General features: G+C 41.0%; 1 protein-coding gene across 1 annotated transcript; it reads left to right on the forward strand.

The window, feature by feature from the left end:
• Positions 1–745: 745 nt before the first annotated feature.
• Positions 746–5,519, forward strand: LOC117465178 (rap1 GTPase-GDP dissociation stimulator 1-A). The gene is made up of 5 exons (XM_034108108.1): positions 746–824; positions 2,139–2,246; positions 2,862–2,984; positions 3,154–3,279; positions 3,952–5,519. Exons 1-5 carry the CDS (start codon positions 746–748, stop codon positions 4,422–4,424), a joined length of 909 nt encoding a protein of 302 aa, XP_033963999.1. The 3' UTR covers positions 4,425–5,519.
• The last annotated feature ends 18,413 nt before the right edge of the window (positions 5,520–23,932 follow it).

A 23,932-nucleotide genomic window follows, 5' to 3' on the forward strand; every position in this document is an offset into this window, starting at 1 on the left:
CTCTTGATGCTGTTATTGTCTTGCGATATTGATATCATAAATATCGCATTTAGCCGTGCCTAAATAGAGAATGGATTGAATTTAAAAGTGATTACATTGTTTTGAGTTTTGGGGAGATTTCTTTTTTAAAATCCAGACGTCAGAGATGGATAATATTCACTTATTAACAAGTTGTAATGATGGGTCAAATCATCATTTACATTAGTTGAATTGTATAGAGACATCTGGCTTAAGAGTTGCAGTACATCTTTGTTAAACATTTTAGGAAAAATGCCATCTAATAATACACTTGTGTACAAAAACGGATGCCAGTTTCCCACCCGTGTGTTTCTCAGAATTACTCGAAGCTCGCAAGGCATTGTGGGAGATGTTAGAGTGGTAAGAATACAGCCAAGCGCTAATACCTTAACTGCTCTCACATACAATACACACATGCACACCCAGGGGGGGGGGGGGGGGGGGGGGAGAGAGGAGCTTTAGGGAGGATTTGCTTATATTAACCCTGAGAGTGGACAGGGCCAGGCAGAGTACAAGGAAGACAGACTCAACAGGCGTGTAAACAGACATATGTCTTATTTTGCACACAACAACAGGGCAGCAGTAAAGCGAGAGCCATGTGTAGGTTAAGTCGTTTCCTCAAATCAACAGCTGATGACTCCAAAGACCGACACAGCAAGAAAAAGAACTGAACATGTCGACCTGAGAAAGTTTCACCAGGAGATGGAGCAGAATGGGACACCCTAGTATGCCACCCACGTCCATCTACCCAAGTCCCTGCAGCAAGAAAAGTAGATCCAGCCAAATACAACCCTACACACCAAATGGTAAGTGGAGACGTACAGTTGATGATTTACAGTGTGAAGTTGATGTTAATACAGTAATGTTCATGCTTTATGTTGGCACGTGGGACCTGCTTATGCAACCAGACGTATTGTTGGACAGAGAGCAGCTTCATTACACAAGTGTTTGTCCATTAGCCACCCCCCCAAAGTGTGGCTCTGGGTCCACTTTGGAGGGACCATTTGTGTTAGTTTTGTTTTTAAGGTTTATGTCCTATGATAGCGTTGCAGCTTTCTACATGCTATTACCTACATGCATTTAAAAAAAAGCATGTTTTCTCACCATTACATAACAGTCAGGATTAGGGGTGAAGGGTTACCTACAATACACAGAATATCATGATGTTGCACACGGACTGGAAAGATGATAGCTCTAAGGCTCCTTGCTGCTGACATCTTTAACCTCTCCGACTTCAAATCCAGCCATGTTTAGACTGTTACATTCACTCATGCAGCTGCGGGTTCCCTGTAACAGCATTTTAAGTAGTTTAAAGCTTGGACTAAATCCGTCACATGTTCCCGACCCTGAGGACAACAGAATGTGATCGTTGGCCTTTAACACCCCAATCTGGCAGATCCTGACTTCCGCTCTAATTCACTGCATCATTGTATAATGTGCCTATAGATATTTCTTCACAAACATCTTCAAAATTATATATTTGACATGATTAAAAACAATCCAAGGTGTATATTTAGGGACTGAAACATTCGATCGGTCAGTATGCCACGTTGGTTGTGACTGAAATAACTAGCAAAAGATAGCCATAAGACTTTGTAGACACATGTGGTCTCAAGAGGATGAAGCCTACCAACGTTTGAGATCCACTGACCGTCTCAAAAACGAAATAACTATTGGATAGATTGATGCCCTCCTTGATGAACTTTAAAACCTTTTTAATATCTCAACATGTCATCATTAGATCAAAGTTTGAATTTGTCCAGTACCTTGGTTTATGACCAAATATTTGCTTAAATGATGACACACTCACCTTCCTCGGTTGTACGCTGTTTAGTGTTTATTAGCACGTTAGCATGCTGTGGTTGTTTTGAAAGTAGGATGTATAGAAATAAATCAGAGCACCACACAATTATTGAAATGACTTGCATGATTCTTCACTCCTTGTTCATAGAGATTCCCATTGCTTTTATTCTCCCTATCATGTTGATGTGTGTGTGATCAGCCCCTCTCACCCACCTGTAATAACTTCAGATTGTTCCCACGCACACAGAATCCTTTCCTTATTTTCGCCCCGTTGTATAACTCTTAATGCGTCTCCATTTCCCCAAATCTCTCTTCAGACAACCTGAACAATGCGCTGGGCTCTATCAGCGTCCTGGGGTTGGGACTGATCGCACACGAACTTGAACCACATCTGAACACGGTGCTGGCCAACATTAAGGAGAGGAGTGAGTTCATTCCATTCTTAACACTGTGACATGTCACTAGTAATTGTATTCCAGGCTGTGCTATTACTCAAGCCTAGCCTTAACACTTCCTACTACAGCACTAAATACATCGACACACGTCACAGAAATGACACGTTCCATTGTTGTTTTCTGGCCTTTCATTTGATGCTTATATTCCTGCTACCACGTGCAATGTACATATTGATGTCTCTCCATCCACCTATTCAATTCACAAGACACCATTCCTCCCACTCCTACTGACAGCTTTATCGTAAGAGCTCCCCATTTTAAAACCTGCAGCAAACCGCACACCGGTGAGGGCTGAGCGGCTGAGAGGGGATCAGCTGTATGACAGTTGTAAGTTCTCGCTAGACGCTAAGCTGTTTGTGTCTCCCAGCAAAGAGCAGCAGGAACATAGTGGAGGTAAAGGCGGGTTACAGAGATCACATAAACAGTGAGGCTGAAACAGATTCTATTCAGTTTGAAGATTAAAGACACACATCTTCTTGATATTTAAAGCCTCATAGTTCCTCGGCTGTGGCGTGTTAAATGACAGGGTTATAACATGTTGTGTGTGACTGTGTTGTTTACATGTGTATTTCTGCGTGTGTCCAGAGAAAGGCGCTGCTGAGCAGGTGGTGATCAGTGGGATCTTGCCCATCCTGGCCCTGTCTCTGAGGAGCAGGGGGCCTCTCACTCTGCCCACCGCTAAGCTGGTGGCTGAACTCGCCAAGGAGTGTGAGTTAATCAGACAGATCATTTATTAATACACAGTTTCTTATTCAAGCCCTTGATTCTTAAAAGTACATTTCCTGTCAGTTGCCCTTAAGGCCTGCTTCTCTGTTCTTTTGTATCTTTTTATTAATGTGGTTTTATGTTAATTCATTGTTTGTTTGTTTCCTGTCAGCTGTGGTGCGTAAAGGTTTCGGTGATGCAGGTTTAGCTCCGGCTTTGCTCTCCGTGCTGACCAGTCTAGATCAAGAGCTGCTGCTCCACGTGGCAAGAGCCATCTCTCGCATGTCTTATGACAGCTGTGAGTACATGTCTTTAAAGGTTTCAATCTAACGCATCAGAATAGGAATCTGCTTTATTGGGCTTCCACACTAAAGGACTTTGCTTTGTTATTGCAAAAAATAAAAAGCATTAAAAAGCAATAAAAGCACAATAGGGCGCCTTTAAAAGATAATAAAAAAACAAATAAAAAAGATGTAGAATCAACATAAATATAGAATGCAAGGACAAATACAATTACATAATTAAAAAAAATACATTTAAAACATATGTTCAAGAAACTTAAAGTGTTAAAGAATACAAATAAGATAAAACAATGAAATGTACGAGAAACATACATTAATAAAAGAAGAACTCTAGAATACAAATATGAAAAAAGCAATTTAAAATATGAACAAGAAACATAAACATCAGATAAAAGAGAAGAAAATAAAAATACAATAACAGTTGGAAAATGTACAATTGCGAAATATTTGCAAGAAACATAAGTTAAGCATCGAGTAAAAATACAATACAAATACAGAAAAACACTTAAATATCAGAATTATACAAACAAAATGGATAATACAATAAAATATAACCATTCCCTTTCCCCCCCTTTTCAATTTTTTGACATTATTCCAGGTTTTTTTCAATTGCTATGAAGCTCTCTTACATCTAAACAACAATTTTTTATTTGGTTCTATGCCTCCAGCCAAGCTGCAGCACCTGCTTCTCTGTCGGGGTGCGGTGCCTCGCCTGGTCGCCATCCTGCTCCGCTTCCCTGACAAGGAGGCCCTGGAGGAAGTGTGCCTGCAGGCGCTCTGTAACATCAGCGGCATGGGGGTGGCAGAGGAGGCAGGCATGGTCTGGGAGAGGGGTGCATCTGTGAGGCCGGGGGAGACTGTTTTTCACGGCGTTTCTCCTCACACCTGTGATGTTGCCTCTTCTGTGACTCTGGTGTGTGTGTCTCAATGGGCCCCGGGTCAATATGCGGTCAACATTGAGGTTTTCCAGCGCTGCTCCTCCTCTTTCTGGAGCCTTCACGGGAACAAACGGAACGCTCGTTGGTTTCCTTTCTCCAGATTGGGAAGCTTTTCTAATCTGTTGAAGATGATCAAATTCTCTACAAGGAGTGTTCCTGGAACCAAAAGTCTGAGGAATCGCGTGTTTCACACTTTCCTCTGACAGCTTGTACAACTCTGAAGAAGGGACTACTACAACCTCTCTGAACACTTCACCAGTTATGGAATGTTTACACCTTATACACTTTTTGCAAATATTTTTGTCATATTCTCTAAATTGTTAAATGTCTCTTGTCTATTCCTGTTTACTTTTATCTGGCTGATGGCAATGTACATCCTCTCTGAACCACCTGTATTACTAGAGTTTAACACTAGATGGCATGCATGTGCTTTGTGGAGACACATGTTTGTGTGCATTGCAATGCTTAAGAAATAGAACACCAGTTTGTGACTTGCACACATGCCTACTCAGATGGACTGAACTTGATAATGACAAGCTGTCTGACTGCACATCTCAGTAGCTATTCTCAGATATTTACATAGATGTAATTTTGTTACTTTACCCTACTGTTGATGTCAGTGTTGAATTGAGCGCTTGCTCTTTGACTGTAACTCTGTTAAATACAAAGGCCGACACAAAGATAGACACAAGTGTATCTATCCCCTCTCTCAATCGTTCTACTATTTCTCTTCCTCTAATGACCTCTCTTATTGCTTCCCTCCTGCTCCAGGCGTGCCAAAGCAGGGGCACGCCCTCTAATCTAATCTTACTTTATTACTCTGGGAGCCACTTACATATTTCATTTGATAGAGAACAGGCTTTGGAGTTATTTAAAGGTGGACAATAGGCCCACACACCTATTCTTGATCTGGTAGATGACTGTACACTTGTTACACAGAGTACAAAAACACATTTACACAAGAGCATTACGGACAGACTAACAGGAAGCGATATTCTTATAAGGTGACAGACTGTAATTAGTGCATTAGCGGCTGTAGTATCTGGGAAAAACCTTTTTAATATCAAAACAACGTGTCTAGGATGGCAAGACTAATTCCTGTGGGACAGGGCCCAGGAACAGTGCTAGAATTAAGAAGCTCAAACCTTTTGAACCGGAGCGAATATGTCGGGTCCAAGAAGATTTTTACATTTGCCGATTACTCTCACATGCGAGTGCAGTTGACATGCTGGTTTTAAGGTTTGTGTAATGTGATCACAATTCAATTATAAAAACGCAGCTGGAAAAACAGAACCATTAAAGTGAGTATTTTAAATATGTAAATGTTTGATCTAATGTCCTTCTGTTTTGACAGCTTTTATGTTGGATACCTGTTTAAGCCCCTCATGTGTAGCCACATTCACAGCTGCCATAGCACTAGAAAAGTGATTTCCCCAAAACATATATCTCTCAATCTGTTTTTTAACAACAACTGATAATATTCTGAAGGTATTTCCAGAATAGCCATCTAGATGAAAAAATATATCTGTCTGTTACATGATTTTTATACACATATTTTTAACACATTTTCCAAGTGGTGCCCCTTTCCCCTAACACAGTTGGCAGATCTCTAGACATTAAACATATCTTTGATTAATCAAAAAACAAAACAAAAATATGAACCCGAGTTAAACCTTGTATACATTGATTTTTGAATTTAAAGAGAACCCACACAGCTCTGTGAACACAACGCTAAAGCTGGCTCCTCACTCACCTCACATGCCTCACATAACTAGCCAGCGAGGTCGCTAGCATGCAGAGCTTTTATAAGGCTAAACAAGTTGGAGTTGGATACTTTTTTATGTCTACTTGGTTTATTTACGTTGGATAATTCAGAATTTCTTTGACATTTGGTGTTGAGCTAGCTAACATGAGTTAATTAGCTAAATGTGGTAGCAGCAGTGGAGCTAGCTTGAAAGAGTCATTCATGTGATGCAGGTGAATTTTAAAGGTCCCATGTCATGGCCATTTCTACTGATCATAATTCCATTGTTGAGATCTACTAGAATAGATTTACATTGTTCAATGTTCCAAAATCTCAATGGTTTCGCATACAGCATCTCTGTAGTATGTGTATTCACTCTCTGTCCTACACTTTATATATACAGTGCAGTCTATGGTCCTACACAGCCCCTGCCCCCCCCTCCCTATGAGCCCACTGTGTTACTGGTGTCGTTTCCTGGTTGCTGCTTGGGGTCTGCGAGACAGCGAGACATCGCGAAACTCGGCCTGAGAAATCCGCGGAGCCGCTGCTGAGAAAAGATAAGGCTGCATGAGTGTGTGTGAGGAGCTCCACGGATTGGTCCATTTGGACCTGGGTATGGTCACGTCACTATACTCGGGAAGAGAGACAATGAGACGTTCTGGGGCAGCATAGACAGGTATTTTATGTGTTAGAGTTTTAGTCCCTACAGGGTGTACTTTGAGGGGTTTTGACTCGACATGGGACCTTTAAGGAATAATCACATAAAAAAAAGTATGATAGGGAATATAAAAAAAAAAAATACATGTATTTGTACATGTACACAATGTATCTTATTTAATTTATATTTAACACTTTTTAGTTTGATGTGGATCAGGATTTATAAATGCGGAAAAGTTCCATATTTTATTGCCTACTGCTTTCAACAAAATACATTTTACAAATACACGTCTTTGCATGAACACATGATGCGTTAAACACAAAGTGTTAAATCAATAGCTCCTCTCCCACTCTGTAATAAGAGGCTCAGGAAGCTGCATATATTACTTTTAATATAAGACTTATTAATAATGCATGATGAACTTTGCATTATATGCCCTCAAACCCAGAGAACATAGCTGGAGCCTGTTTTATTGCTTGTCTTTGCAAATGAGTCATTTCAACTTTAATTCTCTTGTTGATTTCTACAGAAACAACTGTGTGTAATTGCATTAGGACTTCATGGGGCTGAGATTCTTATTACTGCTTTTGTCATTTCTTTATTGTGGCCTCGGTTATTTTTAGCCTGTAGCATCCTTCAGCGTAAGACAACAATCATCCACCTGGTGGACAACACATACTCACTCTGTTGATATGGACACACAAACGAACCACAACATATAGTAGCAAGCACAGAGATACCAAACACAGTGAATGCAAACATTTTTGATAGATCCTTCCTCAGGGGTTTGCCACTTGTCTTTAAACATAACAGGTTTGATTGGCAGGTGGATAAAATCATGGACCCCTGATTCTCTGCCTCTCTGACACACGGCGCCTTTGCAGCTGGCCCAATACTCACTTATTGACCTTTGTGACAGGTTGAGGACATCTTTCATCAGCAGAGAATACAGAATTAGCATTTACGAATCGATACCTCTGACAAGCAGAAGTGAATTATTGGACGGATCCACTTAACTGTGTTGCGTGCCATTCTTGCTGGGGACAGTGTTGGCCTCGGCCTTAGATAGAAGAGCGATTGGGAAGTGATATTGACAGTCTTTGAACAAGAACAATAAATGGTTTTTAATGCCATCTACATATTTTCAGAGAACTACATCAAGTACCGTGTATGATCAAAGACCAGTCATTAATGTCACTATGGGTTTGGATAAAAAAAAAAGTCTTAGAAATGATGTTGACCCACCGGCATCTGTGTGAAAAATGTAAATACACTTTATTACTCCCCACACATTGCTGGTTATCGTACATGAACCATTTAGGGCAACACATCGTTTTCATATGATGGTGATTATTTGTATTGTGTAACATATATATTAACTTCCTTGTCATACAGTTGTGCTAACAAAATCGCTTTATACCTCAATGATACTGATTCTACTACAACTCTGGTACACTGCTCGAGATTATGCTTGATGATATGGAAATCAGTGGCGTATTCTCTTTTTTACAGTTCGGGTAATTTATCTATGCTCTGTGTTGCTGCCACCTCTCCCTTATTGTCATTGAGCATTTTACAAAGGGTGAGACAGCGCCCCTCTGGTGACACACAGTACTGCACTCTCTGTAAACTAATCATCCCTTGGTGAAAAAAAATGGAGGGATTGACCCTTCAACTGAGGCCAGCGTCACGCCACTGCCTCTCTGTGATTATTCAGGGTAATGCCAAGGGAAGCCACCCAGCCTTTGGCTACGCACCAATGAAATCGCATCAACGTCTACTGACCATACTTGCCAACCTTGAGACCTTTCAAAACCACCTTTCTTCCTCACCCTCTCAGACTTTCATTTGTGCGCGCTACTAAAGAGACACGCTACCTTGGAAACGAAATAATGGTGTAGCTGTATTAAAGTCGTGAGTAAATCTGATTTTGTCAGAAATTGGGAGAAATGCGGGAGAAATATGATCCTGGGAGGAAACCGGGAGAGGGCAATGAAATCTGGAGTCTCCCGCGAAAATCGGGAGGGTTGGTATGCTACTGACATCCACATGGTTAGCATGTAGGCTAACATCGTAAGTAAGTGCTATGGATGTTGGCCATTTTGAATACTTATTAAAAACACCTTTGACTAAATTCACACTACAACAGCAGCAAAATTCAATTGGACCACAGTTCAACTCCCAGACCACCAGAGATATTGACTCTAATGTTGCCGAGGACCTAAATGCTTTTGGGAAATTCTACGACGTGCTTATTGAACACTTCACCGATATGGAGAATGGCCTTCTTTTACAATCTGGGTGAGTGGATAACACACCCCTTCTCTCTCTGTGGGGTTACTGTTTACTAACCTGCCTACTAGCTATTTGTGCAGTGTCTGTTGCTTACTGTGGCCTGCTGACTTGGGTTTAGCTTGTTTTATCAGTCCAAATTAGTTATTTTATTGTAGTGGTTTACACACATAAAATCAGCACCATGTGCCTATATTGATGATATTGTTCATTTTTTTCGTCACTTATATACTTGACGATACAATTATTTCCTGGCATTTTCTATTTAAATCTTTTCAATTGAATGTATCCGTGTTTTTTTTTAATGTATTTGGCATTTTTCCCTGCAATATATAGAATAAATCAAAAGACTTATGATATTGTTGTGACATACCATGTTCAGACAAATATGTTTGACCTTTAAGATATTTTGCTGGCATTCTATGCTATGACATTTGTTATGGTACACTGTACTATAAACCTTTTGGATTAAATACTTTTCAGTTGACTGTACTATAACGTGACTTTTTCTATGACTTTAAAAAACATTAAGACAAGACATAATATGGAAGAAATATATCTTTGGATTGTATTTCTTCCTTGTATTACAGCATATTTAGCCATTAAGCTGCCAACATTTCAGAAGACATCTACCTCTTTTAATACCAGCAGTGAAACAGTCAATTGAAATGTCATCCAGTCAGCTGAAAAGCGAACACACCTGTTGCTGCCCAGCTACGGTATGATGCAGCACAAGGTTATGACAAGCAGATGTTAAACTGAACACCAAAGAGCCCGCAGCGTCCCAGACAGCTTATTTTTACCCAAAGAAGTCAGAGAGCTGAATGGTCGTTTCAAACGCTGGCTCCTTCACTTCTATTTCTGTACCCACATCACAAGCAAACATGGCACAGATGTAGCTCTCCCCTGCTGCTCTGAGCGACAGAATAAGGCTATACTGGAACAGGCATCAACAACCAGGACCAAACACTGAGGCTGCACTACAGGCACGTGCTTGTGTGTGCGTGTGTGTGTGTGTGTGTGTGTGTGTGTGTGTGTGTGTGTGTGTCTGTGTGTGTGTGTGTGTGTGTGTGTGTGTGTGTGAGACTGTAACTCTGTGCGTGTACTAGCGACGGGTTGGTGGTAGAGGAAGCCATCTGTCCTGGCCTATTAACGCCATCACAGGAGGGACTTTCACACACACACACACACACACACACACACACACACACACACACACACACACACACACACACACACACACACACACACACACACACACACACACACACACACACACACACACACACACACACACACACACACACACACACACACACACACACACACACACACACACACACATGGAGATGGTGTCAAAAAAGGACAGTTAATGACTAATCGTGGACTTTGTTTTCACTCGCTTTGTTTTGTTTTATGGCTGTTTTGAGGGAAAATTGCATTTTGACACTATCAGCGGGAACATGGCAGAGGGACAGAAGGAAGGGCAGAACTATGGCGCACAGAGATGACATGGCAGATGGTTGATTGGGGATTATCACCATGGGAAGATACACCAGGAAGCCAATTAGGGCAGGGGGGCGGTCAAGGAGGGATCAATTTCTGTGTATGTTCAATTTGAGTCTTACAGTGACAGGATTATCTGAATATATTATGATGTGAAAGAAAACATTTCCTATCTGCATGAGATTGTGTGTGTGCGCGTCTGTATGTAAAGATACCTAATTGTGTGTTTTTTAATATTATGTGGAGGTGTGCAGTGTGTTATTAATGATACGTTTTAAGAGCTGATAATGGTTGAGACCTCTGGGATGATTTTTAATCAGTCAAAAGATAACAGGAAAGTGTGTGTGTCATTGTGGGAAAGATGGTGTGTAAGGCAAATGAGAGAAAAACAACTAAAGAGACAGTTAAAGAATACAGGACAAAGATACAAAATGCAAGAAGAGTCACTCACAAAACAAACAGCAAAGGAAAGCATTGAGACAGAAGTGAAAATAGAGCGCAGACTTTGACAACAGAAAAGGCTTCTTATAACTTTTTTTTCAACCACTCCGTGTCGATTTCAGTCAAAGTCTCCCTCAGCCTGTGGGTAAACAGTACAGTATGTGTTGCTGTCATTCTGCTGAAACAGGGCAGTGTAGGTAAGCATAGCTATCACTTTGTTTCTACATGACTAGAGGTCCCCTGGCAACTTGCACCTTTGACAACAATTTTTCCCAATTTTTTATTGTGTCCTTTGGCCTTTTTGATGTGGTGGAAAATGTTATCAAAAGTTCAACTATAATGTAATGTATATAACAGCAGATACGTATGGATTAATGCTGCGGTCCAAACAACTCGGGAGTCAGAATTTTCCCAGCTGTAATTTTCAACTTCTGACCAGACAAACTAATGTTTCCTTGGCATTTGAACTCTCCACATTTCACTTAGACATTTTTAAAGTTGCCCGAAATACTTTTGTGCAAGCTTACCTTTAGAGATTGTTTATGGTAGTCATCCACCTAATACCATTGGCAATGTATTTTGACAAGTACTGACATACCAAACAGGTTATATACTATAAGATATGATGTACTTTAAAACATTTTTTACTTTTGCAAATATGCTTAACGCACACTGTAGGCCTATGCTTATTTTGTTTTCTTTATGAAGTCAGTGTAATTGGATTTGCCCTGGTTTACAAGTAGGAAATCCAACTATGAATGGCTTTCTATTACTAGTGTAGGTCAGCAAATGTTGAGTTCTTAAACATGGCATAAGTATTAAAGGGGTCCCATAGAGCAGTGATTCTCAAATGGGGGTACCCCTGGGGGTACGTTGTGATACGGATACTGCAGGGGGTACGTGAGTTTTATTTTATGTTAATGAAAAAAAAGTAATTAATGCATTTAAACAAGCTACTAATAGTAGATTAACTACTTTATTCAACATTTTACAGTAATTCTGGATAATAAAATGGGAAAAATAAACGGGGTCCTCTCTTTTCCTCTCCCTCTCCTGACAGCCCGTCAGTCTCGTGCAGCTCGCTGAACCTGTAATGAGTGACCCGACAGTAAAGAATAAATATATGTATAACTAGTTTAGCTAGTTCCAGAGTAGATAAACTAGCTAAGTATGTTAGGTCAACTCTTGTGTATTTAATTTTGCTCCACTCAACGGTCCGTCACAGCGGCGGATCATCTGTGATCATGCAGAGCTGCGTGTTCTCCGTCAGCAGCCAACACATCCTCACTCCCAGGTCGGCCTATATTGACGTTATGTCAAGTCCCCTGCCGGCTTTTTCCAACGCAAGGGGGGGGGCCTTAGCGTCCATTTTCAACGCAAGGGGGGGGCCCTTAGTGTCCATTTTCAGCTTTCCGGGATGTCCATGTGCTTCTATGGACGCTCATGGAAGCACGGCATTCGTTTGTGTCGACTGCCCTTAAAGGCAATGAGAGCGTCCATTCTCATTGGATAACGGAGAATTGTACACCCGGAAGTAAATATTCCCCTTACTGACGATTGATTTTACAGTGATATCTGCACTATTCATCGACTAAAAAACACCAGATCATCCTTGTTAATTAAACAACATTGATTGATTTAAATTGTGTGCAATGCTTTTGTATTTTTCCCCTTCGATTCGGAGAAACAAATCTTTTTTTCGGAGTAAAGGATGGCAGAAGACACTACACTACCCAGAATCCCCAGTTATCGTTTGGACTACACCATAAACTCTGTTTGACGTCACGTGATCTTCACATTTCTCCCTGCAGAAAAAGAAAACATGGCCGAACTTCGTTTTATTCTGGGTGTAAAATGCCTATTTTAAAGTTAGTTTGGCCATTAAAATGCGTTTTGATGTCATTTGATGCGAGAAATATGAGTTGTTATTTCAGATGATGTGTGCAGTGGATGTACATGATCTTGTAATTAACAAGGATAATCTGGTGTTTTTTAGTCTATGAGTAGTGCAGATATCACTGTAAAATCAATCGTCAGTAAGGGGAATATTTACTTCCGGGTGTACAATTCTCCGTTATCCAATGAGAATGGACGCTCTCATTGCCTTTAAGGGCAGTCGACACAAACGAATGCCGTGCTTCCATGAGCGTCCATAGAAGCACATGGACATCCCGGAAAGCTGAAAATGGATGCTAAGGGCCCCCCCCTTGCGTTGAAAATGGACGCTAAGGCCCCCCCCCTTGCGTTGGAAAAAGCCGGCAGGGGACATGACATAGTCAACATAGGCCGACCTGGGAGTGAGGATGTGTTGCAGCAGCAGCTGATCTGATCTCTGATCTCTCTCTCGCGTCCGGTTAGACTTCTCTCGCGTTTATGTCCAAATCTAGCTAGTTCTAGCTAATGATATGACTACCTGCTTATCAAAGGACCTAAACAATAAGCGTTGCTTGGCAACGGCTTGTGGCCGCAAAGTATAGCGCAGCATTATGCATATGAGGGGTCAAAATCCCATGCTCATAAAATGCTCATATATTTTTTCTCTTCATTCCCCACGCCCCAAAATAAATAAATATACCAATGTTAGGAAAAGTAACGAAGTTTGAGCAGTGTGGGTTTTATATTAACAGAGTAACACATATTTAAAAACTCGAAGTGTAATAACTGCAGTTGCCTCCCTGTCAGAATGACAAAGATCCTCAGTGAAGCACAAGCCCATGTTTCTCACTACATTGTAAGTACAACTTATTAAAAAGATCAGTTCAATGCAACTAATTGGTTTGCCATGAATTTAGTGATGGATTGTAAACATTTGAAATGTAACATTTAAGTGTTTCTCAGTTACAAGGTTGTTGTTTTAATAAATCAGACACTGCTGGTGCAAGGCTGTACTGTACCTCTTTATATAGGCTGTTTTCCCCTAACAAATAGTTGTTGCGCTGATCAGGGGGTACGTGGCTGAATATTTGTTTCAAAGGGGGTACATTATTGAAAAAAGTTTGAGAACCACTGCCATAGAGAACCGCAGTGATCCTGCGTCCTAAACCCCGGAAGTAAGTTAGCATTTTTACCACTTCCCGTTCCTTCGACAAGTAATGCATTTTCTCCATAGGATTTTGGAAAATAGCTCGAAATAAGGTCTGTGTTAGACACAAATTGAAGAGACAGATCACGTTTTGTTCTACGACATTAAATACATCAGCAGTGACCCCACTGGTGATTTTTGAAGAGATTTCGTGTCTGAAAAACAATGGTTGTTAACATGTGGCTGAATAGGACTACAGAAGTTGTCGAGGCCGTTTTACATCATTACACTGAACACGTAAACATTCCCGCTAAGTTTGTTTTCCCTGTTCTGCTTGAAAGCAAGTACCTGCCTCCTGCAAACTGTTAAAACAAACGCTTCAACTTGTACCATTTAGAATCTGTATGTTTGAATATGGATCTTAAGTCGGCGTGACGTTGAAGCAGCGACCCTGCTGTAGTTCGTTTATAGCATATCGTTAGCATTTTGCTTCTGGCGAGTGGCGACTAGATTTATGATTGGAAAATTATAATTTTAGGGTAGACATGTGGATATTATCTGGCTGAACAAAATGTGATCCGTTTCTTAAATGTGTGTCAACCACAGACCTTATTTCGAGCTATTTTCCAAAATCCTATGGAGAAATTGCATTGCATTTTTGTCGAAGGAACCGGAAGGAGTTTACTTCCGGGTTTTAGCGGGGTTTTTTCACTGCGGTTCTCTATTCTGCTAATGTTGCAGGTTTCATTTCTTTATTTAGTGCCTCTACTGTGATTTGTTTCCATGCTTTAATGTTCAAAAAGCTCTTTATTTTTCTCATTCTGCCTGTGCTGCAGCACCTCTTTTCACCCTTTGTCTGAAACCAGAACCCAGTCTGCTCTGATTGGTTAGCTGGCCGGCTCTGTTGTGATTGGTCAACTGCTTAAAGATGTCCCCCCCCCTATCAAATACAATGTGTTGGAGAATGGGACAACAGCGTGAGTGTTACATAATGATATCATTATGTATTGGAAGTAAACAAAGGAGTACATTAGAGGGAACTTTGGAATTGTAGCTTTTGCAAACCATTTACATGCACATAAACCTATACAACAGACTACAGGAAAGGGAACATCCCAAAAAGCACAATAGTGCTCCTTTAAGGCTTCCCTGGTACATTCACTAGGAGTTAGGAGCCAGCAGCTCCTAAACATTAATACAACTCTAAATAAAAGTGTATTATATATATATATATATATATATATTATATTGTAATGGAGCTTGGCTTAAAAGCAGACCAATTAGTTTCCACATGGAGATGCAGGACTTGTCAGTGAATGTGTGAGGGCAAGAGGAGAGAGTGAGAGAAGCAGGGAGGGGGGCTCTATGCTAATATGTGTCAGTGCTGCTCACATGCTGGATGTGTTGGGCCTGAAGGAGGCAAAGCTGAGAGTGAAAACCCTGTGTGACCCCTGGAGGAGCACTTTGCCTGACACTGCGATGATTGACTGCTTGGCAGCGATGGTATGCAAATGTGTTTAATTTTTTCACAGTGCCAGGTTTAAATTTAACTTGGACCAAATGAGATGGAGAATAAGGGAAAAAATGACACAGAACATAAATGGAGAAATTAAATATGAGCCATATCAGAGCCATGCTACAACCCTCCCATCCTCATTAAGACACATTCAGTCAGGCAATTAGAGACAGCTCCCCTTGTCTCTAATGTGCTCTTGTTCCTAATGGTCCCCCTTTAGGTCTGAATCTCTCTTTATGAAAAAGGGAACCTTACAACAAACTTCTCTTACACATTTGATCCAATCAACATCACATTTGGTCAGTAACCTTTTAAGACCTTAAGGGGGACTTTCCAACGTCGTTTCCGTGGCGTTGCAGCCATTTCTAGACACTTGCCCTACGTACTGATGTGAAAAACTACATTACATTAACATCAAAATGAGGTGTTCACATTGTATGTGTCACATATTGTATTGAGCAACATCATTTTTTATAAGTGTGGGTTCTCTAGTACAGTGGTTCCCAAACGGTGTGCCGCGGCACACTGGTGTGCCGTGAAGCAAGTCCGGGTGTGCCGTGGGATTTTGTGACAACCATACGTTATTATTGCAATATACAACTTCACAAAAATAATTATTTTTTAATTTACTATATCAGTACTTTGTAGGTTTGTACGTAATCTGTGCGACTTGCGCGTCCACATCTCCACGTGCAGTGCTGCATAAACATGGCTGAGTCAGCGATAAATCTCGAGGGGTGGAGGTATGCCCATTATTTTGAGTTCATCCGAAGAATAGACAGGAATGTGACGGTGAGGTGCAAACTGTGTCCAGGCCAGAAGCTGTTATCCACTGCTGTAAACACCACGTCAAACCTCAAAAAGCACCTGCAAAGAACACATGCTACGGTGGAGCTACCGCACGCTATTTGTTGTTTGTTTATATCAGTCTGTTCTTCTTCTCTGTCTTCCGGTTGTTGCCTGTTTTGAATGACGAATACACACTACCGCCGCCTGCTGGTAAAGAGAGTTATTGCCACTCACGCATGCGCAGTTCGTACGTGCTCGGCTGAAGTCTTTGCGGTGTCTGGTTCCAGTGCAACACATGGCCAACACGCAGGAGAACACGCCGACGCAACAGCGTGAGCAGAGATAGACTGCGCCAAATATACAGATAGCAGGAGACAGAGAACAGCCATGGTCAGATAGGAAAACATTCAGGATCTAGATCAGTCTTATGCGACAATGGAAACTGAACTAAAGAGAACATTTGAAACTTTAGCAGTCTGCGTGATCTGCCTGCAGGGAGGGGCGGGCCGGCCCTGCGAGTAAAGTAACGAGTAAAGTAACGAGTTACTTTATGTAGAGAGTAACGAAGTAGTGTAATATATTACTTTTTTTTAAAGTAATATGTAATATGTAATATATTACTTTTTTTTTAGTAACGACCCCATCTCTGCTGAAATGTTACATTTATAATTTGTAGTTCAGGACCATGGACAATGCAGCTTCCTTGCATTGACAGTTCTCTGTGCTGAATTTTCTTTGTCTCATTTTTAATGTTGTGACCTGTCTGGTTTAAATGAGTGTGTTGCTGCTTTGATGAAGCCTAATTTGATAACGTTTCAAATTAATTTCTGAAATATTTCGTTAATAAATATTTCATGAGTAATATAGTTGTCTTTGTCACATTTTATTTGGCATTAGTAAATAATTATGCACATTTACAGATATTTTACATGATATGAGTGATAACACGTGTTATAAGGGCTATTTTGCACAATAGGTGTGCCTTGAGATTTTTACTTGTCCTTTGGTGTGCCTTGGGCACAAAAAGTTTGGGAACCACTGCTCTAGTACCACATATTGGCAGTGATGTACCTGAACGCGTTCAATGAACGATCGTTCATGAACGCGTTCATATTTTGGGCGAACGTGAACTGAACGTACTGTATTTCCGCTAGATGAATGTAATTGAGAACGCGTTCATTCTCAGCGCTGTATAACGGCGTTCAAAAGTGCGTTCATTCTCAGCACTGTATTATAACGGCGTTCAAAAGTGTGCCAGATTGCATATGCCTTTCAGCCGAAAACCCAGTTAAAACACACCGTAAACAGGCTTCAAAATAATGCGGAAAACCACCCAATCTGGCAACAGCAAGCTGCCTGTGACACGTACGCGCCTGTCACCCCTGGCTGTCGCACTAAAATATAAATATACTAAATATATCAGACTCCTCACAACAAACAATGTGGAACCGCGGAACCGGCGAGCATTGAATGAATGAATTAATTAATTAGTATGGATGAAGCCGAGAGCAGCTGCAGCAGCACTCGCTCAGAGTGAGACTCTACGGCAGTAGTGGGGAACCTCCGGCCTCCGTCCGTATACAGCCCGCGAGACAATTTGGTACGGCCCTCGAGGTAATTTATAAACACACGCAACAAATAAAAAAATGAAAGAAATCTAGACCGCAAAAAAATTAAACAAGCTAGTGCCTGTTTTTCCTGGCCAAGGTCAGGGTCCTTGAACACAACACGAGCCTAACGTGTCATCACGTGGTATATGTCTCGACTGACAGGGGTGCATGTTCTGACGGAGAGCACCAGAACGCCACTCCAGCACTTCAGAAATTGCAGTACCGATAATCAATCAATCAATCAATCAATCAATCAATCAATCAATCAATCAATCAATCAATCAATGTTTATTTATATAGCCCAATATCACAAATGTTACATTTGTCTCAGTGGTCTTCACAGTGTGTACAGAATATCAGTATGACAATATGACACCCTCTGTCCTTAGACCCTCACATCGTACAAGGAAAAACTTCCAAAGAAAACCCAGTTTAAAGGGAAAAATGGGAGAAACCTCAGGGAGAGCAACAGAGGAGGGATCCCTCTCCCAGGACGGACAGACGTGCAATAGATGCCGTGTGTAAATTGAAAAGATAATACATTTGCAACATAGGTAAGTCCATACACATGCCGCAGTTTCTGCGTGTCTGTGTCTTTAGTTGAAAGCCCAGTGGCGATCTGCTCATCTGTCACACTGAGCATACAGTCAATAACTGTGTTGTTATCATTAGCATCTGGTTAGCTAGCTATGCTAACGAATATAAGAAGCTGTGTCTACAACCAGTGAGGTAAAGGCACATCTTTATATGATCATTATAGTTATAAAAAAAACAAGAGAATAAAGTAAACAGGTATAAAATACTATATGACAGTTATTAATAAAGAAGAATACAGTTTCAAAGGGGAGTGATTTGTCAAATATCCATAAATTAAAAGAAAATCTGTTTACAGTTGTGTTTGGGTGTTGAGAGATGTGTCCATAGATCTCCTAATGTTGCTCTCATAGTGCAACAAATCTTGCCAGGGGAGCATGCCCCCCGGACCCCCCTAGAGGAGGTTAGGTCCCCCCCACTTAAATCATGTTCACATGGATAGGAAACTAAATACATTTGCACATATCTTGTGTCCATATATTTCTGTTTTGGTGGTCACGCCGCACCGTGCATACGCGAGTCATGGTGAGATATCTGGATTAAGAGGTTGCTTTTTCTTTGCACAGAATGAAATGAATGGGCTGTGATTTTAGTTTTTTAAGCAGAGGTCAATAACTTGTACGGCCCTCTGAGGATATTGTAAACATTGAAATGGCCCATTAACATCGTACAGGAGACAAATAATAGCTCGCAGCAACGTATTGAAAAAATAACTATGAACTATAAATTAGTTCATTTTTGAAACCATGAACTTTAGTTCAACATTTTGAATTATGAACTATGAACTGAACTAGTTCATTTTAAAATGTGTGAACTGTGAACTGAACTAGTTCATGTAGAAAGTGAACTTTCCCAACACTGCATATTGGACACAGGAAGTGGTGCAAGATGTGCAATATCTCTATTCCAGCACAGTGCGTTCCATGCAAGACATCAAATCAAATCAAGTTTTATTTATATAGCACATTTATAAACGATTTTTGGTCGAGCCAAAGTGCTGTACATAAAATAAAAATAGCCTACAGTAGAGACACTTTACAGCAAATACAACAGCACAGATTGTTCAGAATATCAGTATGAGAAAAACGACACCCTCTATCCTTAGACCCTCACATCGTACAAGGAAAAACTTCCAGAAAAATCCACAGTTTAAGGGGAAAATGGGAGAAACCTCAGGGAGAGCAACAGTGGAGGGATCCCTCTCCCAGGACGGACAGACGTGCAATAGATGCCGTGTGTAAATCGAAGAGATAATACATTTTACAGCATATAGACCGAATGTTAGGAAATGCATGTGTCTGTAATAAGAAGATGAATCCACGAGGATGTCAGCTACAATCCTGTGGAAGCCATCAGGGAAGCAGCATGCCGAGACCCAAGGCAGGACCGCAGAGACAGGTTCAGCCACGACCCGAAGTCCACGACGTAATCCAGAACTCAGGATAGAGGATCCAAGACACAGGACTACAGCAAGAGGATCAGCCTCGATTCCGGATCCCGGCGTAGATATAGACACAAAACAAGAAAAAAGATTTGGCTGGGTTAATCGGAACAAGAGAATACACAGACACAGACAGAGAGGGAACAGGTCATTGGATAAAAGTCATTCTTGATAACCCTCTAGAAAGATCTCATGAACTTCCCCACTCAATCTATCAAGACCTGAGCAGTTCTATTAGATATAGGATAAGAAAGAGAGATAGGGAGCACAACAACCTATCTCTTCGTCAGATGCACTCCCCCACTTATCTAAGCGTACCCCGTTACCCTCTACAAGGCCATAGACCAGCAGAGGGAAAATGGGGGGTGGGTAAGGGTAAGGGGTTTTAAGAATAAACCGCAAGGGTCTAAAGGGAAAAAATATGAAATATAAGGTACTATATTTTAAGTAATCCTATCTACTATTCCTATATTCAAATAATGTATAAACTATTTTAAAAATACTTTATGATGTTATAAATATTAAAATAAAGAACTAAATGAATAAATGAATAAATGAATAAATGAATAAATGAATAAATGAATAAATGAATAAATAAATAAATAAATAACTAAATAAATAAATAAATAAATAAATAAATAAATAATTAAACAAAAGCCAGAGAGAAAAAGTGAGTTTTAAGTGTTGATTTAAAAACCCCCAGGGTCTGGGCCGACCTCACATGGAGGGGCAAAGTATTCCAGAGCCAAGGGCCAGCCGCTGCAAAAGCTCGATGCCCTCGGGTTTTAAGCCTGGTCTTAGGCACTATCAACAGCAGCTGATCAGCCGACCTTAAGGCTCTGCCTGGGGTGTAGCGATGAAGGAGTTCGGCTATATAGGCAGGAGCCAGCCCATTTAGGGCTTTAAAAACAAATAAAAGGAGTTTAAAATCTATTCTGAACCGAACTGGAAGCCAGTGCAGTGAGGCCAGAATTGGGGTGATATGGTCACGCTTTTTATGGCCAGTGAGAAAACGTGCAGCTGCATTCTGAACTAGCTGGAGGCGTCTAATTGAGGTCTGGTCCATACCCACATACAGAGCATTGCAGTAATCCAGTCTCGAGGTAACAAAGGCGTTAATAACCCTTTCTAAGTCTTTAAAAGATAAAAACGACTTGGTCTTAGCCAATAGTCGTATTTTGAAAAAGCAGGTCTTGACTACAGTGCTAACCTGCTTATCAAATTTAAAGGTGCTATTGAAGGTCACTCCAAGGTTCATAACAGAGGGGAGGATATTTTTATTGAGGGAGCCCAGAATATCAACCGGGGAGACTGTTGGTTGGGGTCCAAAAAAGATGACCTCGGTCTTGCTCTCATTGAGGGTGAGGAAGTTTTGGGTCAGCCTGGATTTAATCTCTGTTAACTGCTGTAGTGAGTTGGCATTTTGATTGAGAGGCAGATAAATCTGTACATCATCAGCGTAACAATGGAAGGGCATATTATATTTTGTGAGAATTGAACCTAGTATGTACAATAGAAAAAGGATGGGGCCCAGAATCGAGCCTTGGGGAACCCCACAGGTAAGAGGGGCTTTGGCAGAGGAGAAGGCAGCTAACTGCACTGAGAAGCTACGGTCCGTCAAATAAGACCTGAACCATGCAAGAGCAGAGCCTGTTATGCCTGCGGACTGTTCAAGCCGTGACAACAGGATACTATGATCCACAGTGTCAAAAGCAGCAGTTAAATCTAACAGCATCAAGACAGCTGGGCTGCCTGAGTCGGCGGCTAATATAAGAGCAGATCATTAAAAACTCTTAAAAGGGCTGTTTCAGTACTATGCATAGGTTTAAAGCCAGACTGACATTTTTCATGGGTGCTGTTGTATATATAAGACTATGGACTACGACATTTAGGTTGACCGTTTATTGAACACGTTGTTGCATACACTTCCATGACAACACCACTGTATCCGGTTCACACATCCCAAAACTCCCGGTGCCATCTTAAAGGCACAGTCACACCTGATATGACACATACATAACAGATGCCATGCGTGGTTAAAAATGACTGCAGCTGGGCGTAGACTACTCGCTCCAGGGCTTTAGATAAAAAGGGTAGCTGGGAGATGGGCCTGAAATTTGCGAGAATGGAGGGATCGAGATTTTTCTTTTTAAGTAGTGGCTTAACCACGGCATGTTTGAAGGCAGCTGGGACACATCCTGAGCTAAGAGAGGTGTTTACAAGCAATAAAACACTTGCTCCAACTGATTCAAAAACATCTCTAAGGAAGCGAGAGGGAATGCTGTCTAAGGTGCAGTTTGTCGGCCGCAGGTGCTTGACTACATCCGAGAGAGACATAATGTCCACTTGTTCGCCAAGTCTCCAAAACGGAAGGCAATGCACTGCTGGGTCAACAGGCGTCCCACATGTACGTGGATGTGCAAAGACACATTTATCGCTGCTTTCAGCTCTTTTTTTTTCTGCTGTCCCCGACTCCCTGGATTAAAAGACAAAGCTGCCAGGCTTCCCCCTTCCTCCTCCTCTCCTCTTATTTCTTCTCGTCTCGCCTGATGTGTCAGCGAGTGTCTCCCAGCCATCACTCTGTCTGACAGACAGACTATCTCGGAGTCGTTTGTCACTCCACTGCCGTCATCTCCAGCCGGCAGGGACACCCCCTGCAACACAGCCGTCACACTGCAAATGAGGAGAGGCCCCATGTCTCCTGCAACAGGGGGAGCATGAGAGGAATAATTCCACTGATTAAGGGAGCCTCTGTTCCCATGAGGTCATTAGCATTGCTATCAGTGGTTGTAGAGTGAATTTTTAATCGTCAGGATGAGGTTTGACCTTGGAGATGGAGAGTGTGTTTCTGCTTTAATCATATGAGTCACACACTGCCACTTGACCTATAATAGCCAGACATTCATATTGAATCAATTCATCCTGTTTGCCAAAAGTGTTAAAGACTTAGAGAGCAGATGATGAATACATACATTTATGTACATCGGAGAGACGTAAAAAAGAGAATTCCAGTTCAAACACATTAATAAATTAATGAATACAGCCATAGAGAAAGTGACGCTCCGAAAAGCCAAACGCTTAAAGGAGGAAAGCTCCAGCATCTGACTGACACAGAGGAGTAATACACAGACACATGTCAATGACTGCAGAAGAATTTCCTGTGGCTTTGTGGAAAATGACTCTTTCTGACAGAATTAGAAATCAAAGGTTGGTGCAAAAAGTGACAGAAAAGGCTTCTGTGGTTTCTTTGATAATAGTTTGGAATTCTCAACAGGTGGCCTTTAAGTTTAAGAAAGGAAGAAGCCCTTATTTTTTCACCAAGATGTTAATTGTAATATATTATAGATGTGCCTTTAAATAACCCAAAAAGTTGTTGTTTAGTTTTCTTTAAATGTTCAACGTTAACATGTTTAATACTGCAAAAGTAATATTGGGAAAACATTATTGAAGAAATATTGTGTCTCACTGTAATGAGATAAAATTCACATAAAATGGAAATTGAGACATTGAAGAGTCCTTGACTCTCGTGGCATTGGATTGGAGCCAAAAAACAGCATTTACTGCAGTAAAATAAAAATAAATACGTTGTGCATTTTTCATGTGCATCCGCAATGCTGGTGGATTTTGCCAAATCTTTAGCTATGCCAGTGGTTTGTCCCTGAGCGGCAACTTCCATTTAGTCCAGAGGCAGTCAGATGGAGACGTGGAGTTATAAATATATTTTCCCTCAGAGCATTACAGATAGCTTTCATAGATAGGAGGTGTGTAAGTATGTGTGTAGCATGTGTGAATGTGTAAATAAACAAAGAGCCGTTCTCAATATACTGTAGATATACCCAGTGGAGCTACCACCACATACACAGATATGAGTTCATATATCTTCCTTCACAATAGTCACATGGAGGAGATAACATTATGAAATGCATATCACAATACATTTTGTGGAAATCATTATTTTCACCCAAATGCAACTTCTCCCATTTTTTCCACCTTAATTCTGTCTCTCTTCTCTATGCAATTTGTCAGATAGTTTTCAGTATCTAGTAAACAAAGACACACTGTTGGTCACTGCTCCAGTTTGTCCTCAGCCAATACAAC

This window comes from Pseudochaenichthys georgianus, chromosome 19, assembly GCF_902827115.2.
Source record: "Pseudochaenichthys georgianus chromosome 19, fPseGeo1.2, whole genome shotgun sequence".
NCBI classification, from domain to species: Eukaryota; Metazoa; Chordata; class Actinopteri; order Perciformes; family Channichthyidae; genus Pseudochaenichthys; species Pseudochaenichthys georgianus.